The sequence below is a fragment of the Perissodus microlepis genome, chromosome 3 (genome assembly GCF_051167445.1).
Source record: "Perissodus microlepis isolate ML-2025 ecotype Zambia chromosome 3, ASM5116744v1, whole genome shotgun sequence".
Taxonomy (NCBI): domain Eukaryota; kingdom Metazoa; phylum Chordata; class Actinopteri; order Cichliformes; family Cichlidae; genus Perissodus; species Perissodus microlepis.
In genome coordinates, this window is record NC_140463.1 from 31,158,226 (window position 1) to 31,182,661 (window position 24,436).

General features: G+C 39.2%; 2 protein-coding genes across 4 annotated transcripts; one reads left to right on the plus strand and one right to left on the minus strand.

Moving 5' to 3' along the window:
• The first annotated feature begins 1,944 nt into the window (after positions 1–1,944).
• LOC146391179 (uncharacterized) lies at positions 1,945–20,784 on the plus strand. 3 transcript variants are annotated; one of them, XM_084924029.1, is made up of 22 exons: positions 1,945–2,132; positions 2,415–2,481; positions 3,057–3,159; positions 3,251–3,372; positions 3,563–3,633; positions 3,812–3,937; positions 4,803–4,898; positions 5,063–5,194; positions 5,286–5,420; positions 5,518–5,555; positions 5,642–5,682; positions 5,766–7,156; positions 7,256–7,293; positions 8,695–9,688; positions 9,788–9,825; positions 11,227–12,220; positions 12,320–12,357; positions 13,760–14,753; positions 14,853–14,890; positions 16,293–17,286; positions 17,386–17,423; positions 18,826–20,782. In XM_084924029.1, the coding sequence occupies exons 2-22, from the start codon at positions 2,469–2,471 to the stop codon at positions 19,934–19,936; spliced, it is 7,545 nt and encodes a 2,514-aa protein (XP_084780155.1). In that variant the 5' UTR covers positions 1,945–2,132; positions 2,415–2,468; the 3' UTR covers positions 19,937–20,782. The 3 variants fall into 3 exon arrangements, with proteins under 3 accessions (XP_084780155.1, XP_084780154.1, XP_084780153.1); XM_084924028.1 differs by lacking the exon at positions 1,945–2,132 and adding an exon at positions 2,245–2,334; XM_084924027.1 differs by lacking the exons at positions 1,945–2,132; positions 2,415–2,481 and having other exon boundaries at positions 2,996–3,159; positions 18,826–20,784.
• Positions 20,785–21,639: 855 nt separating this feature from the next.
• LOC146391180 (uncharacterized) lies at positions 21,640–24,235 on the minus strand. The gene is made up of 3 exons (XM_084922721.1): positions 24,226–24,235; positions 23,163–23,514; positions 21,640–22,084 (listed from the first exon to the last, which is right to left on the minus strand). Exons 1-3 carry the CDS (start codon positions 24,233–24,235, stop codon positions 21,640–21,642), a joined length of 807 nt encoding a protein of 268 aa, XP_084778847.1.
• Between the last annotated feature and the right edge of the window lie 201 nt (positions 24,236–24,436).

The window sequence follows — 24,436 nt, forward strand, 5'->3', positions numbered from 1 at the left end:
ATTTAAAAATCACAATTCATAGTTTTATATGTGAATTATATAATGTTAAATTACTATTAAACAAATGACTGACTAAGTATTTTAGACTTTAGTTTCCTTCAGCCATATTCCATATAAATCAGGTATCATACAAAAATAAAAATGGCTTCAAATACAGTCATGACAATAAAAGAATATGACTTTAAGGACTTAACAACATTACTTCAGTTATAGTACACCAACATCTCTTATACATTAGCACTAATGGAACACTGAATGACCTGGTGGTTTTTGTCCATAAAACTACTCATCTAAGATTACCACAAAGTAACAGATCTCTTAGCAAAATTATGCAACATTTTAGGCACTATTGCCCCGATCAAATCAGTGAGCTGGGATGTTTTACTCTAAACATGAACTACTGTTACAGCAACAGACATGGACTACTGGTATCCCACACAACAACTCAATGTCCACTACGTGAAGGAGCCAAACACATGCCTTCTCCTCTCGTTAACTGAGATAAACTGCTGGCATATTTGTTTTACATCTATACTGTCCAGTCTCTCCTGGTGGACATGGCAACACGTTATTCATGGTTACATACAATTTTAGACTGATGTGGGCCAAAGCCTGGCACATATACTTGCCAACCTTGAGACCTCAGAATTAGGGAGACATTCAAACACACACACACAAAACTTGAATTTTACAATGTTTATTTATCGGATAAAATAAGTTAAATGTCACCGTTATTATTGGCCGGGGCCAGAAACAGGCTGGGGGTGTCCAAATTCAGAGGCTGCGTCCACCTGAGAACCAGGTGTTGTGTTGTGATTGCCTGCCAAAAACTGATTGCTTGTATTTAAACTGCTATAAATAACTTGTTGGTCTATAATATGTGAAACATATGTCAAATGTATCCCTCGTGAATGATATCAAGTCATCTTGAGCAACAAACAACATTCCTGTAACAAGGTAGAACCTGCAGTCAGTTTTTGGCAGTGACTTTTATGTATCCTTTATTTATGCAGTTAAAAAAAAAATATTGTTTACTTTAAAAATGTCTCTCTTAAGAGTAATCTGGCCAAGAGGACAGCTGAAATGTTCATTTGCTATTTCACCTAGGGTTTGAGAGTAACGAAATTTCTATTCTCTGTATGTCCTGTACATGTGGCAGAATTGACAAATAAAGTTGACTTGACTTGACTTGACTTGAAATTGCAACAAATGCAAAAATAGTTCTGTAAACATATTTTAAGTGGACAAAAGGAAATTGATTGATTATAATGTAGGTACAATAACACAGTTACAAAGATACTTGAGGAACAGGTAATTTTTAAATTTTATATATAACCCCTTTGTAATACCTGTTCACTGAAGTCTATTTAACATCATATGATATTACACATAAAAAACACACGGAAACATTGGAAATCAGTTTTTGGCACAACACCGGCTCAGATATTTGAAGTTTACACAGCTACATTCTCGCCTGAAAATATGTTAAAAGTTTATTTTGCGACCCAGAAAGAGTAATAAGAGTAATATTAAAGCTATGTAGCTGCAGTAGTAGTAGCCATTATTGGAAACTGGAATTGGCCTGGCCAATCTGGGATATGGTTTTTCAATTTTGTTGTCCGGGTGGAAAATCGGGAAAAATTCGGGAGAAACGGTGACTCCGGGAGATTTTCGGGAGGGGCACTGAAATTCGGGATTCTCCTGGAAAAATCGGGAGGATTGGCATGTATGGCCTAGCATAGCCTGTAACGTTATTATGACGGACACATTTTATGAGTGAACTTGGCTTTAAGTGACTCACAGGTTTATTTGAAAAATACTTTTTTATATCCAGGTTCTTCCTTTTTGCTGCCGTCCTCCTCTCCTCCTTGCAGCGCAGGCTTGCCGCTGCTAAAATTAAACAGAGCTGCCTGAAAGGCACAGCCAATCACATTGGCCATATTTGTCACATGAGGTAGGACTCCAGTAGAGAACGTAATTTAACTCTTTCTGCACCGCTGGGTGAATGAGACGCTGACAGATCGTTTTTCTTTACTCGAAGAGATCAAATTACTGGTGGGGACAATTCAATAATTGCTGGATATTGGTGGGGACATGTCCCTTCCGTCCATGACAAATCTACGCCCTTGGTTGTAAGTCATCTAGTGGCCTTTTTGTAATTTCGAGATTGCCAACACAGCATGAATGCAACATTGAAGCAACTTGTTCCGAAGAGAAACAGAAAGTATTCCGGGGCTGTTAAAATTCACTGGATATGCAGATTGTTGTGTGTCTCGAGAATACATTAAGAAGTTTTCGAAGGATCCAGGAGCATTGCTTTGAATTAAGCGGAATGTAGGATTATGTCTTGTTTTTTAGCTGTTGTTTAAGGTTTTTAGCGTAACAGCTAAAATATGCGGTTTATTTCTTCTCAGCAAGCCGTTTCTTCAGCAGTGCAGAAGTGAAGTGATCGGAGAACGGCACGGAAAATGAGCGGACAGGGTAAGGTTTCAGAAAATATTTAAAACTTTTTGTTTGTTTTTTGTTTTCTCTCCGAGGTTTTGTTGAAGTTCTATATTTATCCAACTTTTAGTACTAATGTGTTTGTGCTGACTTTTTTCCATTGAGCTGTCATCCTCTTACATGTTTAATGGATAGAACACAAATCTCTCACAGGATTTCTGAATTTATGTTCAGATTCCTTTTCCATGCTCAAAGCTTACATGGCCCTCATTTCTGGCTCAACGTAATTTATTTTGGAGGTTTACCGGCTTTTCTTCGGACTTATTGGCTCTCTTTTTTCCCCGCACTGTAAATGTGGGGAAATTATATAAATTGGCATGTGCTTTTCCCAATCAGCCAATCGCATCAAACAACGAATTTGGCTAATTGGAAATGTTTATATTTTAGAGTAAAATTTACATTGAAAAATATATATCCAGTGAAACTCCTAAAGTAGAAATTATAAAATATAAATGGTTTGACTGTTTTTGGTTCATTACTCTTTGGGTATGTTATGATCCAGAAGAATGTTTTAAATATATATCTTCTTTGTTTGCACTCTCTCTTCCCATCAGCTAATACGTACCATGGGCTGATAAACCAAGGATCCACATGTTACTTGAACAGTGTGCTGCAGGTGCTGTTCATGACTGAAGACTTCAGAGATGCTGTGACAAGGTTTGTTGTCCAGCTTTAAGCATGATTCTGTATTTATCATATATAAAGTCTATTGTGCATTTTTAATCACTCATGTTTACTTTCTTTGTAGGAACTCTGAAGAAAATCCTCACACTGAGTTTCTTGATCATCATCTGAAAGCCTTATTTGATGACTTACATAACTATACAGCATATACATATAAAATAACACAGAAGCTGGGCATCGACAACGGTAAAGAACAACAAAAACTTCAAACAGTGTAAACTCCTGAGCACTGTATAAGTGTAAAATATGAATATTATTGATCTAATTATTAAATTATTACAACAATGGAAACTTGTAGGGTAAAATTACAAATGTACTTCTGTACAAATGTACTTCTTTTTTTTTTTTTTTTTTAAATTATATGCATTTATCACAGTGTATGAACAGCGTGATGCTGCAGAGTACTTTGAGAGGGTTTTAAGAATGACCAGCACTGATGCATCAAAGGTAAGGTCATTGATGTCAAAGGGTATCTGTACACTGGATCAAAATATCACTTTTTAATTATGGGGTCTTTGCTTTATAGTATAAAATGAATTTGGATGACTTTTTTTTGAACAAGTGCAACCTAATTAAACCTGAACTAAAATAAAATGAACAGGTTTTTGTGAATTTGTATTTTCAGATCTTCCACGGTCAGTTAGCAAACAAGACCACCTGTTCTAAAGGACATATACAGACTGACGGAGATGCACCGTTTTGGCATCTTCCTCTTTCACTGGTGGATTACTGCAGTAAAGACTACAGTGTGGTAAGGATCTGACAAGCTGCAAACTTCTCTGCATGTTTCTATTCTTAGGACATGACAGCTGTGAGAAAACATTTTGAGCCTACATGTTTTTGCCAGTAAAAAAAACCCATATATTTTCATATTTTCCTCAGGAAATGATGATTGTTTTACTTTCATTTTATCCACTTTTTATCCACTTTTTTAATCCACATTTTATAAATTGAAAACACCCTAATTCTATCCACTGCATAAAGCTAATGTGTTTGTATATCCTACCACCCATTAAACTTAAAGTGCAGCAGAGTTACACTTTATCACTTTGTTAATATTTCAGTACACATTATTCAGTACACATCATTATTGCATGTCTCAAATTTAGATTGATTTGCTATAGATGGAAAGGAGTAATCATGTGATAAATCCTGTAACTACAGTGTTATGAAAATGAAACAGTTGCTGAACCACTTCAATTGCCATGGCCTACAGTACAGCTTTCAGCATAAAATTATCCAGAACCTCTAAAATATCATGGGCTGTCTAAACGATCAACTTAGGACTGTTTTTTTTTAATTGAAAATACACAATTTGTGTAGTTTTGCCTTTGTACATCACCACAGTGGGTCAAACAATCCATGTGATTGAAGTTCACACTTTCAGCTTTAACTTAAGGGACTAAAATTCAAATCCATACATGTAAAGCCACATCTATTACAGGCCTCGTCAGTGCCAAGAAAACATTTGTCTCTTAAGCAATAGATCTTAACCTTTGAGGCTTACCTAATAAACTTAGTGTGTCATGCTTAAAACCTTCCTCCTCGAGGAGACATTCTTCACCTCACTGGTCAGCACATGATTGTTCGAGCTGATTTTAAATAATGTTTTTCAGGTGAAGGGCATTGAAGAGTTTTTTAAACCTTCAGATTTCTGTGGAGAAAATCAAATGTACTGTGATCAGTGTGATCACAAAGTTGATGCTACTATGGTGAGTTTAAACATTTGTGAATCTTTAATTATTCTTTAAATACAGTTACCAAAACATATTGACCCATTTTGCTAACACAAGTTCCTTGCCTCCTTGAGGCAACTGTTGTTGTAATTTAGCACTGTACGGATAAATCTGATTCGAATTGAATATTTTTCATTCAGACAGATGTAATAAAGCATCATCCAGATGTTTTGTGTCTGATGCTGAAGAGGTTTGAGTTCAACTATAATTACATGTCATACATCAAAATCACCTGTTCAGTGGAGGTTCCCTACACCCTGCAGATACCAGAGGTAAATGTACAGAATATTTTGGTATTTAATCATAATCCATTTTATTTTCTTCAGTCATTCTGATGTTTGCCATTTTTCCTTTGGTAATCAGAGTCAGACATATGAACTGTATGCCTTTGTGGATCATTTTGGGGATCTGAGAGGAGGACATTACGCCGCAACAATCAAGATCCAGGAGGAACACAGAGACAGATGGTATCAGTTTGATGATACCAGGGTCACAGAGGTAAGACTGATCACTTATACATTGTTGATATTGTTTACCCATGGAGAGTGGCTAAACAAATCCATCATGTTTTTTTGTATTATTTTTACATCATCAGCTTGATTATCAGCCATTCCAGCTGGATAACACTGACACGTAAGTTTTTGTACTTCTTATCCTGACAGTACATTATTTTCACTACATGTGAAACATATTTATTACATATCATATTTGTCCATTAGGTCCCAGACTGCATATCTTCTGTTTTACAGGAAAAAGAAAGGTAAGAGCAGATACTTTGTTGTGGTTTCTTCAGCTCTTTGGTGCCTGAATGATTTTGTTTCTACTTTGTGGTTCATGCTGCAGATACTGGTATTCCAGAGTCCACAGATGTGTTCACCAGTGAACTACTTACCATCAGTAATGAAGATCAGAGACAGGATGGGAAAAATAAGAGAAAGAGAAGGAGAGAAGGGGAGGAGACAGACACCGAGAATAATCCAAAGGCTCCTCGCTTAAGAGAAGCAGAGGGATTATCTGACACTCGAGGCACTGAAAATGATGACCTGGATCAAAAACACACAGCAGTGGATGATGTTAAAAATAACAGATCAGATAATAATCCTGATTTGAAACCCCCAGTCAGTGACACATCAGCTGTATGTGATAATCTAAAAAGACAAAATGATATGACTAAATTAATGGATGATAAATCAGATAAAGATGAAAAGGCTGAAGATAGACAGTCAGAGGAAAACAGCCATGCAGGGCATCCACCTGACACTGTTGGAGAGAACATATGTGAACATCAGGAGAATAAAGGAAAAACTAATGATTATTACATCCCTTGTCCTAATCATGCTGAGGAAGAGGAGGAGGAGAAAACAAAAACAGATTTTCAACATGACACAAAAAGAAACATTAGTGTTGATAGACAAACAGCAGTGATGTACTGTGACACATTTCAGGATAAAGAAAAAGTTATTGATAGAAAAGAAAACAGACTACAAGATGGTCAGAGTCATAAACATGGAAAAGGACAGCGTGATACACTGGACATACAGGAGATCAGTGTTACACATTCAAATGATAATAAAGTAACGACAGGACAAAGAAACCTGTTAACTAGATATGACCTCTTTCATGGATCTCAGGACACCCAAACAGGCAGTGACAGAATACAAATCGTACCCAAAGATAATCAGATGAGTGAACAGAGGCGCATTAGCAGGTTTCCTAATGAACCAATAAAAGAAGAAGATATGATGGGTGAAGCCAGTGATCATGATGTTAAACATTCAGCACATAAAGATGTTTGTGTGGAAACACAGAGGAGGAGTGTGAGGGATGACCGGGAAGACACGAAAGAAGCTGATAAATACATTCAAATGAGTGAAATCACCATTGAAAATCCTGACAACAGTGAAGCTGTAAAGCATGAGGTTAGCATGAGATTAGATGGTAGAGGGCAGAAAACAGCTGAGAAGAGTATCAGTGTTACCCGTACATCACAAAGTGTTGGTGGTGTGGAGATACAGAGCAAAGAACAGAAAAATGAACGTGACACCAAACTGAATCAGAGTGAGGGAAATAAGATAACAAAGGAAAGACTGACAGAGAAGCAAGAAGGAAAAGAAACTGTAGAGAAAAGCTCACAAGGCAGCTCTGAAAGATGTGTCAAAAATAATGAAGGAAACACTATAAATGAGGAACACGGAAACAGATGGAATAATTCTGATGATACCGCGGTCACACTGGTAAGACTCTTAGGCCTTTCTTCATTGTTGCTAAAACATATTACAAAACACCCGTGTTGGACAGTTTCATCATGTTATACTTTGCTTTTTCCATCGCAGCTTAATTATCAGCTGGTCCAGATGGACAACACTGAGAAGTAAGTTTTTGTCTTAAACAATTTTCTATTTTTTGCAAATAGCAGGGGTGTGCTGACATCTGCCTTTTGCAAGAAGGGATCCTGCAGCATCCTTAGCACCCCTGCTTCCCATGGCCTTGTATGAATATGGTATTTATAGCAGTAACTTACACCATCATCACTGTGAAACATGGTGGTGGCAGAGCCTTTTTTTAGGGAAAGATTTTCTTCAGCAGGGAAAGGGAGGGTTGTTAGAGTTGATGGGCAGATGGATGGAGCTAAATAAAGATGCAAAAGACTTCACCGTCCAGCATACACCCAGAGCTACAAAGAAATGGTTTAGATCAGCCATTCCCAAAGTCAAGAGTGCTGAGGCCGACTTAAAAAACAAACAAAAAACAGAACATCTCATGTTGGGCCTCAGTCTTAAAGCTTCAGTCCAATCAAAATTTAAAAAAAAAAGGAAAATTATGTATTTCCTGAAAAAATGTATTAGAAATTTAGGTTAGAATAGCAACCATGCTACCAGTTTAAATTCTGTTTTTATATAAATAGATGTACATAAATATGTAACAGTACATAATTTTTTGGAACTGTAACTTCAAACTGAATTTCTGTTTGGCCCACCTGCAGTACCTTGGCAGTCCACCAGGAGGCCTCGGCCCACACAGGTTTAGGTTTCGATCAGGGGTAGGCAACTCCAGGCTTTGAGGGCCGGTGTCCTGCAGGTTTTAGATCTCACCCTGGGTCAACACACCTGAATCAAATGATTAGTTCATTACCAGGCCTCTGGAGAACTTCAAGATATGCTGAGGAGGTAATTTAGCCATTTAAATCAGCTGTGTTGGACCAAGGACACATCTCAAAGCTGCAGCACACCGGCCCTCGAGGCCTGGAGTTGCCCACCCCTGGTTTAGATCAAAGCATGTTCATGGTTTAGAATAGCCCACTCAAAGTCCAGACCTAAATATTATTGAGAATCTGTGGCAAAACCTAAAGACTGCTGTTCACAGTTGCTCCCCATTTAATCTGACTGAACTGGACCCATTTTGCAAAGGGCAAAGATCGCAGGCTGTAGATGTACAAAGCCCCCAAAATCTTGCAGGTCTGACTGCAGTGACAGGGGGTTTAGCAAAGTATTGAACCACAAGTGTTAAATGAAAATGAATGCCACACTTTTCAAATTTATATTTGTAAAACCTTTTCAACATATTGTATCATTTTCATTCGACTTCTCAATAATGTGATACTTTGTGTTAGACTGTGACATAACATCTCAATCATTTTATAAGTTTATGACTGTCAGGTGAGAAAAGGTAGAAAATTTCTAGGGGTGTGAATACTTTTCAAACCATTGTATTGAAGCTTGAGCTCCATATTTTGATTTATTTGAAAGTTAAATTAATTTCTTTTCCCCATCAGAGCCGACACTCAACTTCTAGAAAATGTCAAGAGTCATAAGAATGCAGATCAAGCTAACCTGGAAGTCAATGACAACCCTGCTGTACATGGTCATCTTAACAAACAAGATGTGATGAATGATGGACAGAAGGAACTGGTGGACTTCAGACCAGAGACGGATAAACAGACTGACAACAAATGGGTGTCCCTGACAGCAGACCATAAAAGCGACACAGATTATCAGGGTAGTGAAGGATCAGGCGATTCTAGAAAGGATACTGGAGAATATGGGGGAGGTAGACAAAATATTGGAAATGATGACAGCTCTAAATCTATAAGTGTCGAAGCTGATAAAGTAACGACAGGACAAAGAAACCTGTTAACTAGATATGACCTCTTTCATGGATCTCAGGACACCCAAACAGGCAGTGACAGAATACAAATCATACCCAAAGATAATCAGATGAGTGAACAGAGGCGCATTAGCAGGTTTCCTAATGAACCAATAAAAGAAGAAGATATGATGGGTGAAGCCAGTGATCATGATGTTAAACATTCAGCACATAAAGATGTTTGTGTGGAAACACAGAGGAGGAGTGTGAGGGATGACCGGGAAGACACGAAAGAAGCTGATAAATACATTCAAATGAGTGAAATCACCATTGAAAATCCTGACAACAGTGAAGCTGTAAAGCATGAGGTTAGCATGAGATTAGATGGTAGAGGGCAGAAAACAGCTGAGAAGAGTATCAGTGTTACCCGTACATCACAAAGTGTTGGTGGTGTGGAGATACAGAGCAAAGAACAGAAAAATGAACGTGACACCAAACTGAATCAGAGTGAGGGAAATAAGATAACAAAGGAAAGACTGACAGAGAAGCAAGAAGGAAAAGAAACTGTAGAGAAAAGCTCACAAGGCAGCTCTGAAAGATGTGTCAAAAATAATGAAGGAAACACTATAAATGAGGAACACGGAAACAGATGGAATAATTCTGATGATACCGCGGTCACACTGGTAAGACTCTTAGGCCTTTCTTCATTGTTGCTAAAACATATTACAAAACACCCGTGTTGGACAGTTTCATCATGTTATACTTTGCTTTTTCCATCGCAGCTTAATTATCAGCTGGTCCAGATGGACAACACTGAGAAGTAAGTTTTTGTCTTAAACAATTTTCTATTTTTTGCAAATAGCAGGGGTGTGCTGACATCTGCCTTTTGCAAGAAGGGATCCTGCAGCATCCTTAGCACCCCTGCTTCCCATGGCCTTGTATGAATATGGTATTTATAGCAGTAACTTACACCATCATCACTGTGAAACATGGTGGTGGCAGAGCCTTTTTTTAGGGAAAGATTTTCTTCAGCAGGGAAAGGGAGGGTTGTTAGAGTTGATGGGCAGATGGATGGAGCTAAATAAAGATGCAAAAGACTTCACCGTCCAGCATACACCCAGAGCTACAAAGAAATGGTTTAGATCAGCCATTCCCAAAGTCAAGAGTGCTGAGGCCGACTTAAAAAACAAACAAAAGACAGAACATCTCATGTTGGGCCTCAGTCTTAAAGCTTCAGTCCAATCAAAATTAAAAAAAAAAAGGAAAATTATGTATTTCCTGAAAAAATGTATTAGAAATTTAGGTTAGAATAGCAACCATGCTACCAGTTTAAATTCTGTTTTTATATAAATAGATGTACATAAATATGTAACAGTACATAATTTTTTGGAACTGTAACTTCAAACTGAATTTCTGTTTGGCCCACCTGCAGTACCTTGGCAGTCCACCAGGAGGCCTCGGCCCACACAGGTTTAGGTTTCGATCAGGGGTAGGCAACTCCAGGCTTTGAGGGCCGGTGTCCTGCAGGTTTTAGATCTCACCCTGGGTCAACACACCTGAATCAAATGATTAGTTCATTACCAGGCCTCTGGAGAACTTCAAGATATGCTGAGGAGGTAATTTAGCCATTTAAATCAGCTGTGTTGGACCAAGGACACATCTCAAAGCTGCAGCACACCGGCCCTCGAGGCCTGGAGTTGCCCACCCCTGGTTTAGATCAAAGCATGTTCATGGTTTAGAATAGCCCACTCAAAGTCCAGACCTAAATATTATTGAGAATCTGTGGCAAAACCTAAAGACTGCTGTTCACAGTTGCTCCCCATTTAATCTGACTGAACTGGACCCATTTTGCAAAGGGCAAAGATCGCAGGCTGTAGATGTACAAAGCCCCCAAAATCTTGCAGGTCTGACTGCAGTGACAGGGGGTTTAGCAAAGTATTGAACCACAAGTGTTAAATGAAAATGAATGCCACACTTTTCAAATTTATATTTGTAAAACCTTTTCAACATATTGTATCATTTTCATTCGACTTCTCAATAATGTGATACTTTGTGTTAGACTGTGACATAACATCTCAATCATTTTATAAGTTTATGACTGTCAGGTGAGAAAAGGTAGAAAATTTCTAGGGGTGTGAATACTTTTCAAACCATTGTATTGAAGCTTGAGCTCCATATTTTGATTTATTTGAAAGTTAAATTAATTTCTTTTCCCCATCAGAGCCGACACTCAACTTCTAGAAAATGTCAAGAGTCATAAGAATGCAGATCAAGCTAACCTGGAAGTCAATGACAACCCTGCTGTACATGGTCATCTTAACAAACAAGATGTGATGAATGATGGACAGAAGGAACTGGTGGACTTCAGACCAGAGACGGATAAACAGACTGACAACAAATGGGTGTCCCTGACAGCAGACCATAAAAGCGACACAGATTATCAGGGTAGTGAAGGATCAGGCGATTCTAGAAAGGATACTGGAGAATATGGGGGAGGTAGACAAAATATTGGAAATGATGACAGCTCTAAATCTATAAGTGTCGAAGCTGATAAAGTAACGACAGGACAAAGAAACCTGTTAACTAGATATGACCTCTTTCATGGATCTCAGGACACCCAAACAGGCAGTGACAGAATACAAATCATACCCAAAGATAATCAGATGAGTGAACAGAGGCGCATTAGCAGGTTTCCTAATGAACCAATAGAAGAAGAAGATATGATGGGTGAAGCCAGTGATCATGATGTTAAACATTCAGCACATAAAGATGTTTGTGTGGAAACACAGAGGAGGAGTGTGAGGGATGACGGGGAAGACACGAAAGAAGCTGATAAATACATTCAAATGAGTGAAATCACCATTGAAAATCCTGACAACAGTGAAGCTGTAAAGCATGAGGTTAGCATGAGATTAGATGGTAGAGGGCAGAAAACAGCTGAGAAGAGTATCAGTGTTACCCGTACATCACAAAGTGTTGGTGGTGTGGAGATACAGAGCAAAGAACAGAAAAATGAACGTGACACCAAACTGAATCAGAGTGAGGGAAATAAGATAACAAAGGAAAGACTGACAGAGAAGCAAGAAGGAAAAGAAACTGTAGAGAAAAGCTCACAAGGCAGCTCTGAAAGATGTGTCAAAAATAATGAAGGAAACACTATAAATGAGGAACACGGAAACAGATGGAATAATTCTGATGATACCGCGGTCACACTGGTAAGACTCTTAGGCCTTTCTTCATTGTTGCTAAAACATATTACAAAACACCCGTGTTGGACAGTTTCATCATGTTATACTTTGCTTTTTCCATCGCAGCTTAATTATCAGCTGGTCCAGATGGACAACACTGAGAAGTAAGTTTTTGTCTTAAACAATTTTCTATTTTTTGCAAATAGCAGGGGTGTGCTGACATCTGCCTTTTGCAAGAAGGGATCCTGCAGCATCCTTAGCACCCCTGCTTCCCATGGCCTTGTATGAATATGGTATTTATAGCAGTAACTTACACCATCATCACTGTGAAACATGGTGGTGGCAGAGCCTTTTTTTAGGGAAAGATTTTCTTCAGCAGGGAAAGGGAGGGTTGTTAGAGTTGATGGGCAGATGGATGGAGCTAAATAAAGATGCAAAAGACTTCACCGTCCAGCATACACCCAGAGCTACAAAGAAATGGTTTAGATCAGCCATTCCCAAAGTCAAGAGTGCTGAGGCCGACTTAAAAAACAAACAAAAAACAGAACATCTCATGTTGGGCCTCAGTCTTAAAGCTTCAGTCCAATCAAAATTTTAAAAAAAAAAGGAAAATTATGTATTTCCTGAAAAAATGTATTAGAAATTTAGGTTAGAATAGCAACCATGCTACCAGTTTAAATTCTGTTTTTATATAAATAGATGTACATAAATATGTAACAGTACATAATTTTTTGGAACTGTAACTTCAAACTGAATTTCTGTTTGGCCCACCTGCAGTACCTTGGCAGTCCACCAGGAGGCCTCGGCCCACACAGGTTTAGGTTTCGATCAGGGGTAGGCAACTCCAGGCTTTGAGGGCCGGTGTCCTGCAGGTTTTAGATCTCACCCTGGGTCAACACACCTGAATCAAATGATTAGTTCATTACCAGGCCTCTGGAGAACTTCAAGATATGCTGAGGAGGTAATTTAGCCATTTAAATCAGCTGTGTTGGACCAAGGACACATCTCAAAGCTGCAGCACACCGGCCCTCGAGGCCTGGAGTTGCCCACCCCTGGTTTAGATCAAAGCATGTTCATGGTTTAGAATAGCCCACTCAAAGTCCAGACCTAAATATTATTGAGAATCTGTGGCAAAACCTAAAGACTGCTGTTCACAGTTGCTCCCCATTTAATCTGACTGAACTGGACCCATTTTGCAAAGGGCAAAGATCGCAGGCTGTAGATGTACAAAGCCCCCAAAATCTTGCAGGTCTGACTGCAGTGACAGGGGGTTTAGCAAAGTATTGAACCACAAGTGTTAAATGAAAATGAATGCCACACTTTTCAAATTTATATTTGTAAAACCTTTTCAACATATTGTATCATTTTCATTCGACTTCTCAATAATGTGATACTTTGTGTTAGACTGTGACATAACATCTCAATCATTTTATAAGTTTATGACTGTCAGGTGAGAAAAGGTAGAAAATTTCTAGGGGTGTGAATACTTTTCAAACCATTGTATTGAAGCTTGAGCTCCATATTTTGATTTATTTGAAAGTTAAATTAATTTCTTTTCCCCATCAGAGCCGACACTCAACTTCTAGAAAATGTCAAGAGTCATAAGAATGCAGATCAAGCTAACCTGGAAGTCAATGACAACCCTGCTGTACATGGTCATCTTAACAAACAAGATGTGATGAATGATGGACAGAAGGAACTGGTGGACTTCAGACCAGAGACGGATAAACAGACTGACAACAAATGGGTGTCCCTGACAGCAGACCATAAAAGCGACACAGATTATCAGGGTAGTGAAGGATCAGGCGATTCTAGAAAGGATACTGGAGAATATGGGGGAGGTAGACAAAATATTGGAAATGATGACAGCTCTAAATCTATAAGTGTCGAAGCTGATAAAGTAACGACAGGACAAAGAAACCTGTTAACTAGATATGACCTCTTTCATGGATCACAGGACACCCAAACAGGCAGTGACAGAATACAAATCATACCCAAAGATAATCAGATGAGTGAACAGAGACGCATTAGCAGGTTTCCTAATGAACCAATAAAAGAAGAAGATATGATGGGTGAAGCCAGTGATCATGATGTTAAACATTCAGCACATAAAGATGTTTGTGTGGAAACACAGAGGAGGAGTGTGAGGGATGACGGGGAAGACACGAAAGAAGCTGATAAATACATTCAAATGAGTGAAATCACCATTGAAAATCCTGACAACAGTGAAGCTGTAAAGCATGAGGTTAGCATGAGATTAGATGGTAGAGGGCAGAAAACAGCTGAGAAGAGTATCAGTGTTACCCGTACATCACAAAGTGTTGGTGGTGTGGAGATACAGAGCAAAGAACAGAAAAATGAACGTGACACCAAACTGAATCAGAGTGAGGGAAATAAGATAACAAAGGAAAGACTGACAGAGAAGCAAGAAGGAAAAGAAACTGTAGAGAAAAGCTCACAAGGCAGCTCTGAAAGATGTGTCAAAAATAATGAAGGAAACACTATAAATGAGGAACACGGAAACAGATGGAATAATTCTGATGATACCGCGGTCACACTGGTAAGACTCTTAGGCCTTTCTTCATTGTTGCTAAAACATATTACAAAACACCCGTGTTGGACAGTTTCATCATGTTATACTTTGCTTTTTCCATCGCAGCTTAATTATCAGCTGGTCCAGATGGACAACACTGAGAAGTAAGTTTTTGTCTTAAACAATTTTCTATTTTTTGCAAATAGCAGGGGTGTGCTGACATCTGCCTTTTGCAAGAAGGGATCCTGCAGCATCCTTAGCACCCCTGCTTCCCATGGCCTTGTATGAATATGGTATTTATAGCAGTAACTTACACCATCATCACTGTGAAACATGGTGGTGGCAGAGCCTTTTTTTAGGGAAAGATTTTCTTCAGCAGGGAAAGGGAGGGTTGTTAGAGTTGATGGGCAGATGGATGGAGCTAAATAAAGATGCAAAAGACTTCACCGTCCAGCATACACCCAGAGCTACAAAGAAATGGTTTAGATCAGCCATTCCCAAAGTCAAGAGTGCTGAGGCCGACTTAAAAAACAAACAAAAAACAGAACATCTCATGTTGGGCCTCAGTCTTAAAGCTTCAGTCCAATCAAAATTTAAAAAAAAAAAGGAAAATTATGTATTTCCTGAAAAAATGTATTAGAAATTTAGGTTAGAATAGCAACCATGCTACCAGTTTAAATTCTGTTTTTATATAAATAGATGTACATAAATATGTAACAGTACATAATTTTTTGGAACTGTAACTTCAAACTGAATTTCTGTTTGGCCCACCTGCAGTACCTTGGCAGTCCACCAGGAGGCCTCGGCCCACACAGGTTTAGGTTTCGATCAGGGGTAGGCAACTCCAGGCTTTGAGGGCCGGTGTCCTGCAGGTTTTAGATCTCACCCTGGGTCAACACACCTGAATCAAATGATTAGTTCATTACCAGGCCTCTGGAGAACTTCAAGATATGCTGAGGAGGTAATTTAGCCATTTAAATCAGCTGTGATGGACCAAGGACACATCTCAAAGCTGCAGCACACCGGCCCTCGAGGCCTGGAGTTGCCCACCCCTGGTTTAGATCAAAGCATGTTCATGGTTTAGAATAGCCCACTCAAAGTCCAGACCTAAATATTATTGAGAATCTGTGGCAAAACCTAAAGACTGCTGTTCACAGTTGCTCCCCATTTAATCTGACTGAACTGGACCCATTTTGCAAAGGGCAAAGATCGCAGGCTGTAGATGTACAAAGCCCCCAAAATCTTGCAGGTCTGACTGCAGTGACAGGGGGTTTAGCAAAGTATTGAACCACAAGTGTTAAATGAAAATGAATGCCACACTTTTCAAATTTATATTTGTAAAACCTTTTCAACATATTGTATCATTTTCATTCGACTTCTCAATAATGTGATACTTTGTGTTAGACTGTGACATAACATCTCAATCATTTTATAAGTTTATGACTGTCAGGTGAGAAAAGGTAGAAAATTTCTAGGGGTGTGAATACTTTTCAAACCATTGTATTGAAGCTTGAGCTCCATATTTTGATTTATTTGAAAGTTAAATTAATTTCTTTTCCCCATCAGAGCCGACACTCAACTTCTAGAAAATGTCAAGAGTCATAAGAATGCAGATCAAGCTAACCTGGAAGTCAATGACAACCCTGCTGTACATGGTCATCTTAACAAACAAGATGTGATGAATGATGGACAGAAGGAACTGGTGGACTTCAGACCAGAGACGGATAAACAGACTGACAACAAATGGGTGTCCCTGACAGCAGACCATAAAAGCGACACAGATTATCAGGGTAGTGAAGGATCAGGCGATTCTAGAAAGGATACTGGAGAATATGGGGGAGGTAGACAAAATATTGGAAATGATGACAGCTCTAAATCTATAAGTGTCGAAGCTGATAAAGTAACGACAGGACAAAGAAACCTGTTAACTAGATATGACCTCTTTCATGGATCTCAGGACACCCAAACAGGCAGTGACAGAATACAAATCATACCCAAAGATAATCAGATGAGTGAACAGAGGCGCATTAGCAGGTTTCCTAATGAACCAATAAAAGAAGAAGATATGATGGGTGAAGCCAGTGATCATGATGTTAAACATTCAGCACATAAAGATGTTTGTGTGGAAACACAGAGGAGGAGTGTGAGGGATGACGGGGAAGACACGAAAGAAGCTGATAAATACATTCAAATGAGTGAAATCACCATTGAAAATCCTGACAACAGTGAAGCTGTAAAGCATGAGGTTAGCATGAGATTAGATGGTAGAGGGCAGAAAACAGCTGAGAAGAGTATCAGTGTTACCCGTACATCACAAAGTGTTGGTGGTGTGGAGATACAGAGCAAAGAACAGAAAAATGAACGTGACACCAAACTGAATCAGAGTGAGGGAAATAAGATAACAAAGGAAAGACTGACAGAGAAGCAAGAAGGAAAAGAAACTGTAGAGAAAAGCTCACAAGGCAGCTCTGAAAGATGTGTCAAAAATAATGAAGGAAACACTATAAATGAGGAACACGGAAACAGATGGAATAATTCTGATGATACCGCGGTCACACTGGTAAGACTCTTAGGCCTTTCTTCATTGTTGCTAAAACATATTACAAAACACCCGTGTTGGACAGTTTCATCATGTTATACTTTGCTTTTTCCATCGCAGCTTAATTATCAGCTGGTCCAGATGGACAACACTGAGAAGTAAGTTTTTGTCTTAAACAATTTTCTATTTTTTGCAAATAGCAGGGGTGTGCTGACATCTGCCTTTTGCAAGAAGGGATCCTGCAGCATCCTTAGCACCCCTGCTTCCCATGGCCTTGTATGAATATGGTATTTATAGCAGTAACTTACACCATCATCACTGTGAAACATGGTGGTGGCAGAGCCTTTTTTTAGGGAAAGATTTTCTTCAGCAGGGAAAGGGAGGGTTGTTAGAGTTGATGGGCAGATGGATGGAGCTAAATAAAGATGCAAAAGACTTCACCGTCCAGCATACACCCAGAGCTACAAAGAAATGGTTTAGATCAGCCATTCCCAAAGTCAAGAGTGCTGAGGCCGACTTAAAAAACAAACAAAAAACAGAACATCTCATGTTGGGCCTCAGTCTTAAAGCTTCAGTCCAATCAAAATTTAAAAAAAAAAAGGAAAATTATGTATTTCCTGAAAAAATGTATTAGAAATTTAGGTTAGAATAGCAACCATGCTACCAGTTTAAATTCTGTTTTTATATAAATAGATGTACATAAATATGTAACAGTACATAATTTTTTGGAACTGTAACTTCAAACTGAATTTCTGTTTGGCCCACCTGCAGTACCTTGGCAGTCCACCAGGAGGCCTCGGCCCACACAGGTTTAGGTTTCGATCAGGGGTAGGCAACTCCAGGCTTTGAGGGCCGGTGTCCTGCAGGTTTTAGATCTCACCCTGGGTCAACACACCTGAATCAAATGATTAGTTCATTACCAGGCCTCTGGAGAACTTCAAGATATGCTGAGGAGGTAATTTAGCCATTTAAATCAGCTGTGTTGGACCAAGGACACATCTCAAAGCTGCAGCACACCGGCCCTCGAGGCCTGGAGTTGCCCACCCCTGGTTTAGATCAAAGCATGTTCATGGTTTAGAATAGCCCACTCAAAGTCCAGACCTAAATATTATTGAGAATCTGTGGCAAAACCTAAAGACTGCTGTTCACAGTTGCTCCCCATTTAATCTGACTGAACTGGACCCATTTTGCAAAGGGCAAAGATCGCAGGCTGTAGATGTACAAAGCCCCCAAAATCTTGCAGGTCTGACTGCAGTGACAGGGGGTTTAGCAAAGTATTGAACCACAAGTGTTAAATGAAAATGAATGCCACACTTTTCAAATTTATATTTGTAAAACCTTTTCAACATATTGTATCATTTTCATTCGACTTCTCAATAATGTGATACTTTGTGTTAGACTGTGACATAACATCTCAATCATTTTATAAGTTTATGACTGTCAGGTGAGAAAAGGTAGAAAATTTCTAGGGGTGTGAATACTTTTCAAACCATTGTATTGAAGCTTGAGCTCCATATTTTGATTTATTTGAAAGTTAAATTAATTTCTTTTCCCCATCAGAGCCGACACTCAACTTCTAGAAAATGTCAAGAGTCATAAGAATGCAGATCAAGCTAACCTGGAAGTCAATGACAACCCTGCTGTACATGGTCATCTTAACAAACAAGATGTGATGAATGATGGACAGAAGGAACTGGTGGACTTCAGACCAGAGACGGATAAACAGACTGACAACAAATGGGTGTCCCTGACAGCAGACCATAAAAGCGACACAGATTATCAGGGTAGTGAAGGATCAGGCGATTCTAGAAAGGATACTGGAGAATATGGGGGAGGTAGACAAAATATTGGAAATGATGACAGCTCTAAATCTATAAGTGTCGAAGCTGATAAAGTAACGACAGGACAAAGAAACCTGTTAACTAGATATGACCTCTTTCATGGATCTCAGGACACCCAAACAGGCAGTGACAGAATACAAATCATACCCAAAGATAATCAGATGAGTGAACAGAGGCGCATTAGCAGGTTTCCTAATGAACCAATAAAAGAAGAAGATATGATGGGTGAAGCCAGTGATCATGATGTTAAACATTCAGCACATAAAGATGTTTGTGTGGAAACACAGAGGAGGAGTGTGAGGGATGACGGGGAAGACACGAAAGAAGCTGATAAATACATTCAAATGAGTGAAATCACCATTGAAAATCCTGACAACAGTGAAGCTGTAAAGCATGAGGTTAGCATGAGATTAGATGGTAGAGGGCAGAAAACAGCTGAGAAGAGTATCAGTGTTACCCGTACATCACAAAGTGTTGGTGGTGTGGAGATACAGAGCAAAGAACAGAAAAATGAACGTGACACCAAACTGAATCAGAGTGAGGGAAATAAGATAACAAAGGAAAGACTGACAGAGAAGCAAGAAGGAGGTAGTGATGAAAATATAGAACTGGGGCATTTTCAACCAAAAGCAAGAGCTGGAACTCGGCAACTTACAGAAGGAGGACGTGATTTAACGAAGACGAGTCTTCTTGTTAAAGTAATTGACGAAGAACATACAGAAATTGATAGTGCTTGTAAAGACGACAGTCAGACAAAGATCATCATAAAGAAAACTATGGATGAAACCACACAAGACATGACAAAATGGATAGAGTCAAAGAAATATTAGAAGAAGTTTAAATCTTTACATAGATTTACAGGTCACGTTGGACAGCAAATGTCAGCAAAAAAAAAAATATATATATTCATGAATATTTTTGATACGAAAATTATAGTGTTATAATACTGCTCATTTTTCCACTGTTGTTTTTAAAAAATGTAGCTTCAGCATAGTCTTCTTCTCTTTTTCATTCTTTTAAACAGCAACTTCTGTTAATGCAAAATGCTTAAGTTTCAATTTACTGCAGGATTTATTTAGTGTAACATTTTTTAAAGGTTGAAAGAGACCTAGGATAGACCTTAACACAGAATTATATTTATATTATTACTGAGTGTTTTTGTCTTTTGTTCTTCATGGTTTCATTTTTTAGACAGTCTTGTAGTGTATCACCTATTTCATTTTATTTTCACATTTGTTTGTGTAAAAAAACAAAACAAAAAAATGCCAATGAATGTAAAGTGTAAAGTGTGTCAATGATTTCAGATAAGAAATTTCACATGGAAATATTAGATTGGAAACCTTTACATGTGTTAATTAATGTAACATTTGTAATTGGACACCAAGCAGAGCTCTTTGTGTGATCTCGTGCACGAGGGAGATGCCTGACACGAGCGTTGTTCCTGCCACTCGAACCCCAGTCACTCTCAGTTAGCTCCTTCGTAGCACTGCTTTTTATTGTGGTATATGAATATTCACGGGGTCAACATGTGACCCCGTGAATGACTCCACTAAATCTGCTGGGCCTGGAAGTCCAGCAGTTCATCTAAACAAAAGGCACTCACACTTAAACAGACATAGATGTGTTTACCATACCATAAAACAGTAACAGAAGGTACGACCTCTCTCATGACCTTAGGATGTGTGTGTTTGCCAGAGTGCTCTGGGAGGCACACAGAGTCTCTGCAGACTTCTAAGGATCAGACATCATATCAATAAGCAATCGATTATATAACTCTAAGAATATATGAGTACATATTTCTAAGCATAAATGACAATCCAACAATATAAACCTAACAGGACAAACAAGAAAATAGTCCATATCATTATCATTTAGTATCACAGACTAATTGTGTATTCTGTTTATTTACATGGAATCTTTATTCAGTGACTTGATTATCAAAGTGTCTGACCACTACCGGCACACTTTTGCACCGGAGGTTTTCGTAAAGCTTTTATTTTGGTATTTTCGTTGATCCGTATTAATTTGCATGTTAGCCTAAATATTTAGTTTCCTGTAGCATTTAGATTTAAAAAATTAACATTTAGATTTAAACATAATATTTAGATTTAATATTTAACATTTAGATTTAAAACCTGCAGGACACCGGCCCTCAAACATTTAGATTTAACATTTAAAATTGTGTTTTAAATATGAAAAGTTACAAACATTTTACTAAATGTTAAATTTTTAGTTAAATTACTAAAATTTACGCGAAAAAACATGTTTTTATAAGGTTTTGAGCTAAATGTGGAAAAATGTTGCCATTAATTTCAGTATGTTTCACTTTACAATCAGCGTGGGTCTAAACAGAGCGCGTTGTGTGTGACGTCTTCTTTTGCGCATGCGCGCTCCTTTGATGGCCATGAATGGTTCACACTAGAGCGTGTATGCTGTCTCATTTTACTTGTAGTGTGAACAACCAGACAAAAAAAAATCGGATTTGATCACAAAATCGGAATTGAGCATTAAGACCTGCAGTGTGAACGTAGCCTTAGTTTCTGTGCCACAAAGGTATTGATGTTTGTCTAGGAGCCACACCATCACTGCAGGGCATGTAGTGAGTGCTGGTTTTCAAGCACTCAGGAGTGAGTTTCAGACACACAAAGCAGAACTCTTTCTGACAGCGAGGACAGATGACGTTCTTGCAGCCTGTTCTGTCGTGCTCCACCCTCTGACCACAGGTGGGACAGGCCCGGATGGAAGGATAGGCATCGACCCCCTGAACCTGAGGAAGGGCGGTAGGCTTACAGTTCTTGAGAAGTTCAAGGTCGTGATTGATGCATCCATCGTTGTCACAGTGGCCAGAGCGTGGAGCGCTGCCTTTCCATGGCTTCAAACACTGCCAGCAGAACTGGCACACTTTCTTCTTGTCAGCAGTGCAGATTGTGCACTGAACATTAAGGTTTGTCAGGTTCTCTCTCCACATAACCAGGACACTGTTATGACAAACATTAAAGAAGTTCAGTGTTTTTGGATATAAACTTTGTTTTTTTTGTTTGTTTTGTTTTTTATTTTATTTAGAATCACATGACTGAAACTGATCAGACTGATATTATCCTAACGTCAGTGCAGTAAACTGACCAAGTTAGTATATTTTATCATGATGACTAAGAGCAGTGGGGAATTTGCCAGCAGTGCATTGACCAAAGATCAATGACTGCATTTGTAGCACCTTTAACCAAAACACTTTTATAGTTGAGATTTATGGATGATCAATGGACAAGTCACGCGACCTCCCAATTTAAAAAAAAAAGCTGTGCCAGATAATATTTGAGCTTGCAAATATACCCATCCATTCATCCTATTCCACTTATCCGGGCATGGGTTGTGGGAACAGCAGCCTAAGCAGACAAGCTCAGACCTTCCTCTTCTTCTCCAGCTTATCTACATCAAGGCATTCCCAGGCCAGCCTAGAGGTAAAATCTCTCCAGCGTGTCCATGGTTTGCCCCGGGGTCTCCTCCTGGAGGGACATGCCCAGAACACCTCACCCAGGAGGCGCTGAGGCTCCAAATATATAATACCTATACTTTCAAAAAACAGGATTGTGTGTAAATATACATTTAAAGAATTCAATAAAAATTCCTCAAACAGTTTACCATTTGAAAATGGTAACTTTTTTAATCTGCTGTTTGAGCACTGTGAGTGGGCCAAATGGGCCACCACCAGCGGAGACGAGCTGGTGGTGACCGGGCTTCCGTAGCCGCCAACAGGAACAGAGGCAGGACCAGCAGGTGTGGAGACTCCTGCTGGTCGGGAAACACTAACTGTAGCTGCACAGGGTTCGTGGTCGGCTTAGAATGTAACGGCTGGGGCTGTGCAGGGTAAACAGTCTGTCCAAGCTTTGTCAGAAAGATACAGTCCTCAGCTGACTGAATGAGCTCACCAGAGCTTTCAGCAGAGGATGGCAGCAAGTGAACAGGCTGCTGAGCTACTAACTGAGCTAGTGACAGAGTTAATGACTGGGCTAGAGAGGGACCTGGAAACAGAATTAAAACCTTAGCAGGTAACCTGACCCAGAGGCTGAACTAGAGACTGGGTTGGTGACAAAACAGGAACGTGAGCTGATAACTGAGCTAATAACTGTGACAGAAGTTGTAGTGGTGATTGTGATGATGGTTGTGCTGGTGGTTGTGACGGTTGTTGAACTTGTGACTGAGCCGGTAACTGACTCTGAGTTGCTCTCCTCCGGGGATCGAGAATGGGTACTGCGCTTGGCCGAACAGATACGGGTGCGGGGACAAGCTGGGTTATGGCTGCCTTTACCCTGGGAGCCGGTGTAGGCGCAGGAGCTGGCTGGATCTCTGCTGCTCCCACCCGAGGAACTGAAACAGGTGCTGGAGTTGACAGGGTCACAGTTGCCCTCACCTGGGGAACCGAAACAGGCAAAATATAGCTTCATTAACAGAATGAGAAAATGGTGATACAAACAACAATAAGTAACATAGGAAGTACACAGAGATGCAGACCAGACGGGAAGAGAACACGGGGAGAGCAAGAGAGGCAAAGGAAGAGAGGCAAAGAGTGAGTCAGTTTATTTCCCACAGTTTTTTCAAATCTGTTGACTTATGGTTCCAAGTGTTTTCACCAATTTATGCATTTGATTATCAACTCATAACACTTGTTATAACCCCATCTCCATAGAGACTCTGTCTGCTCCCAAACAGACAAAAAATAAACTAAAAACCAGCAATAAACAACTTAAGCATAAAAAAATCACAAAGAAAGAACAATAAAGTATCCACATCTGAACCAAAGAGTAAAGCAGTGAAATGTGGATTATTAAATATTAGGTCTCTCTCCTCCAAGTCTCTGTTAGTACATGACTTAATAATTGATCAACAAATCGATTTACTCTGCATTGCAGAAACCTGGTTGCAGCAGGATGATTATGTTAGTTTAAATGAATCAACACCCCCGAGTCATTCTAACTACCAGTAACCTCGAAGCCCAGGCCGAGGTGTGGCAAAAAATTTTCACACCAGCCTTCAGATAGACCAAGACAGACTTTTAATTCATTTGAAAGCCTGATGCTTAGCCTTGTCCACCCCAGCTGTAAAACTCAGAAACCAGTCTTACTTGTTGTCATCTATTGTCCACCTGGGCCTTACACAGAGTTTCTGTCTGATTTCTCAGACTTTTTATCTGATTTAGTGCTCAGCTAAAGAGAACATAATTATTGTGGGTGATTTTAACATTCATGTAGATGCTAAAAATGACAGTTTTGGCTTCTCTCAAAATGTAAAAGAACCCACCCACCACTTTAATCACACTTGTTTTAACATATGGC

Bases quoted from the DNA above. Each gene is read 5' to 3' on its own strand.
- LOC146391179 (XM_084924027.1), top strand. From the start codon at position 2,996: ATGATCCAGAAGAATGTTTTAAATATATATCTTCTTTGTTTGCACTCT. The intron at 14,891-16,292 runs GTAAGTTTTTGT...TTTCCCCATCAG, and splicing joins CAGATGGACAACACTGAGAA to AGCCGACACTCAACTTCTAG. The intron at 17,424-18,825 runs GTAAGTTTTTGT...TTTCCCCATCAG, and splicing joins CAGATGGACAACACTGAGAA to AGCCGACACTCAACTTCTAG.
- LOC146391180 (XM_084922721.1), bottom strand. The intron at 22,085-23,162 runs GTCAGGTTACCT...TTGTCATAACAG, and splicing joins GTCTCTAGTTCAGCCTCTGG to TGTCCTGGTTATGTGGAGAG.